General features: G+C 35.7%; 1 protein-coding gene across 1 annotated transcript; it reads left to right on the forward strand.

Moving 5' to 3' along the window:
- The first annotated feature begins 2,385 nt into the window (after positions 1 to 2,385).
- On the forward strand, positions 2,386 to 3,447 carry LOC131058277 (F-box/kelch-repeat protein At5g15710-like). The gene has a single exon (XM_057992154.2). The coding sequence runs from the start codon at positions 2,386 to 2,388 to the stop codon at positions 3,445 to 3,447; it is 1,062 nt and encodes a 353-aa protein (XP_057848137.2).
- Positions 3,448 to 4,273: the final 826 nt, after the last annotated feature.

Here is a 4,273-nt window from a genome sequence, read left to right on the forward strand (position 1 = left end):
AATATCCATAACAGTGTAATGGAAGGGGATTTTGGTTAGGAACATGAACGCCATAACACACTTCGTTGTTGTAGTTCTGACCACATGGAGGTGAGGAAGCATTAAAAACTTTGACACACAATTGTATGTTTTGTTATTGAAATATGGATTTATTTAATGAAACATTTTACAAGATTAACCTAATTAGGATGTAAGACTTGGTTATTTGGTTAGCGATCTGCACATTGTTGAAGTAGATAACATTTTGTTTTGCTTCAGTTTGTCCATCATTTTCTACCATGGCCCATTAATGCATCCAAACATATTACAAAATTGGAAATCATTAGTATTGGTACAATTTCTTTTTATTCCATATCATAAAAATCAAACCCATTATATTTTTTTTCCTCACAAACTCTTTATTCAGCACTAGACATGCCTACCAAATCTCACCATATCTTCACTGCTATTCTCATATCCAAATTCTTATTCAATGTTTCAATATATTTGATTGATCTAATATATCTATAGATACCTTTTGGTTCTCAAGATTGACTATCATCTTGCAAGAACTTGAATTTGAGATGCATGCAGTACAAGTAATGAAGGTAAGTTTGATTAAAAAGACTTTTCTTGTCTTGTTGACACTACAAATGTCGGGTTCTCATAAGTGTTTTTGTCAATGGCTTCATAGGGAAAAGGACTAAGTAGTTGAGAGCGTTCCAATAGTTGTTATAGCACTTGTTTGTTTAATGCCTAATATTTTGACAATATTGTATTGATAGTTGTGACCATAACCTGTGTTTCCTCTCAAACAAGATGCACGAAAGTTAGTTTACACTTTACAGATTTGAATAGCCTACTTTTTCTAATGGTGCAGTTGCCCATCCTACTCCTCTAATCTTGAAATCAAAACTTTGTTAAATATGGATAGGGAATAGAAAATAGTAACATTATATACTATAATGTTTCTTTGAATATCTTCTATCATAATTGAAACCTCTACACTATAAAACTCTCTCAACGATTCATCTATGATTTCTAATGTGTGTATACTTTATGCAGATTTGTTTCTCGTGTGTACCACTATATTGGTAGTTTATTTCCTCCTAGATCGTTAATCAATCACAAATGGAGAGGTTAATGAATGTCTCGATTTAAGTGGGAAAGGAACATTAGACTTTCTGTCAGATTATCTACCCAAAGTATTCCACTTCATAAACATCCTAAATTAAATCAAATCCTTCACAACAAAGTTTGAATAAGGAAGTGGAGAAAGACAATGATTAACCAAAACAATTTGTATTACAAAAAAATCTTGCATAGCTTGACAATTTAAATTATAAGTTGCATCCATTCATATTTAGTTTTTCCCCATATCTCAAGATCAACTCAAATATATCCTAAATAATTACTCCTAACAAAGGCAATGTTTGTTTCTTCCAACTTTTGTCTACCCTCTAATATATTACCCAAAGCATATCTTGCTATCGCCATAACTATTGCACATCCAATATATATTTTCATTTTTGTTACTATTCTTTGAGGAGGAACTCTCTATTGGGAAATTGTCTCACGCTAGAATCAATGGTCTCAAAACAATTTTCTAAGCATTGTTTGTGTTACTAAAGATAATATTTTTTTAAATTGATCTTCCACTTCTTTTCGACATACCCATTGCATACTAAAGTACAATTGCTAGTTAATAAACAATTTAATACTGTGATGGTGAAACGTAAATTCTTGAATGTCAATCATTATCTTGATTAGCAAACTTAGTTAATACTCTGATGGTGAAGTTGAATTCTTGAATGTCAATCGTTAGCTTCGTTAATAAAATATATATACATAAATCCCTCACTGCCGATGCTTAGATCAATGCAATAAACTATATATTTTTTGATTTTCTTCTGTAAGATGCTGAGTACACGTATAGTATGAAACCAAGAATATGTGAGGTGTGCACGACTTTCTTTGTTTTTAAGAAAATAAAATGCTAGTCGCCTCAGTCCACGGCTGACCAGTAAAGATAGAGATGGAAGATGTGGAAGATTGGCCTTTCATTCGCTGTGGACCATTAAACGCTTAATTCAATACTATATAAAAAATAACTGTTGAAGAATGTTTAGTTATATCGACCCTTACTAGAAAGTGCTTATATTGTTTTAAAATAATGTTTTTTTGTTTGCCTTGGATTTAATAAATTTATCCACTTACAAAATATTCAGTACCGCGTGGGACTTGACTTAGTCTCAAGACTTGTGTTTAATTGGTTGTTCGCCTCCATTGCTGACTTATTCAAAGTTAACGTTAAGCTTGGCATTTTTATAAATAGTTAGCCATCTCTATTCGGGATAATCGACTCTAGTTGTGAAAATGGGTGCTCTCAGAATTCGTTAGCAAACAATGTGGTCAGATTTGCCTGAACATTTGAAGGAGAGAATACTGGAATGCCTTCCAGTGGACTGCTTCTTCCATTTCAGGGCTGTTTGCAAGACCTGGAATAATCTCTTCTCATCACCTCACTTCAATTCCATAGCAAGAAATAGCCAACCATTTCTCATTCTTTGCCCTGCCAAAACCCAACTGCCCTCCCTAATCTATTCCTTCATCACCCACACTTGGCGAACCATATCTTTATCTTTCATACCTCATGATTGCCCCATCAATTTCAGAGGATCTGCTTCCGGGTTTCTCTTGGTAGACATTAACGCCAATGTTTTCTTTGGCTTTAATTCTTCAATGCTATGTGTTTGCAATCCTCTTACCCAAACGTACACCACGCTGCCACAGATGGTTTCTGCGAGTAGAATTATGGCCAAGGCAATTTTACCAGCGGGTAATAAGATGGAAGAATATACAGTCATGGTGGTGGTCAGGAGCAGCAGTGATAAGGTTATAGTAGAAGTATACAATTCTACGACCAAGACATGGAAAGTTGCAGGCAGCATTCCTGATGTGATTATAAGAAACGAAAACATGTTCTTCTGTAAGGGCTCTTTGTTCTGTGTGACTGCCACTGGCGGCATAATGGCCTACAATATTGAACAGGAGATCACCACAATTATGGCCATGCCCACAGCAGACGCCGAAAATTTGTCGATTCGGCTAGTTTGTTGTACGACTGGTGTTTTTGTGGTTGGGGCAACCGAAGATAATCACTGTTTGAAAGGCATAATTATGTGGGAGTTAGTTTCTCCCAAGATGTCAATGGAGGACTACAAGTGGGAAGAGATTGGGAAAATGCCCAGCTCTGTGTGTGAGGAATTTAGGAGGAGCTCTAATTCAAATTGGTTTGAGTGTGTGGTAATGGGAGAAAAGATCTGTTTCAGAGCTAATGAGAGCATGGAGATACTTGTGTATGATTTGAACAAAAGCTCTTGGAATTGGCTGCCCAAGTTTCCTGCAGATTTGAGATATGTGAGCATGAGATGCCTACCACTGGAAATTATGGCTAGTACTGAATAATCTTAAGTTTGGTTGTCTTATGAGGTGCATCGGGGAATCAAAACATGTATGACAACAAGAATATGTAGGAGAAAGTGTTGTAGGTGACCACCTTGTTAGAGGATTTAATAAGTAACCAAGCTTGTTAGAGCTTACCCGGTTAGGGGATTTCAATTCTTCTATTACCGCTCAACATCAGATCATAAACCAACATAACCAATTCAACAACCTTAATTGGTTAGGGTTTAAGAAATACAACTGGTAGGGTTTACCAGTTACATAACATAGAAAGGGTTTAACCTTTTACTCCGATTACCGATTCAACTCACAAACTTATATACTGGTTTACAATAACCTTCACAAAGCTCTTCCTACCGGATACAAGACAATATCAACAATAACAACAATATCATTACCGGTTCAATTGACATCAATGACAACATAACATATCATTAATGCAATCTTCATGCAAATGCCAACAATCTCCCCCTTTGGCATTGATGGCAATACAAAATATCAACAGCATTGCTTTGTTGTTGTGATTGTGAATAGGAATCTTGGTTTACATTACCAAGTATTCACATGCTCTCTTTGTCTTCAGTCTGTCACTGGTTTTCCTTTCCATAATCACATAATTCTTCTTCCCCTTTGACAACAATGCCAAATTGAAAGTATAACATGTAATGCCAAATTTACACTGTGCATCAACAACATACTGCAACTTGATGCTCCCCCTGTGGAATACATCCACTTCTACATCAACCCTTGTAAAAATTTTGCAAGTGATTCAGGGACTGATGCAGTCAACATCATGTTCAACTGACTTCATGAAGAGGGACAACCCCTA

Source organism: Cryptomeria japonica, chromosome 10 (assembly GCF_030272615.1).
Source record: "Cryptomeria japonica chromosome 10, Sugi_1.0, whole genome shotgun sequence".
In the NCBI taxonomy this organism is placed as follows: Eukaryota; Viridiplantae; Streptophyta; class Pinopsida; order Cupressales; family Cupressaceae; genus Cryptomeria; species Cryptomeria japonica.

Bases quoted from the DNA above. Each gene is read 5' to 3' on its own strand.
- LOC131058277 (XM_057992154.2), top strand. From the start codon at position 2,386: ATGTGGTCAGATTTGCCTGAACATTTGAAGGAGAGAATACTGGAATGC.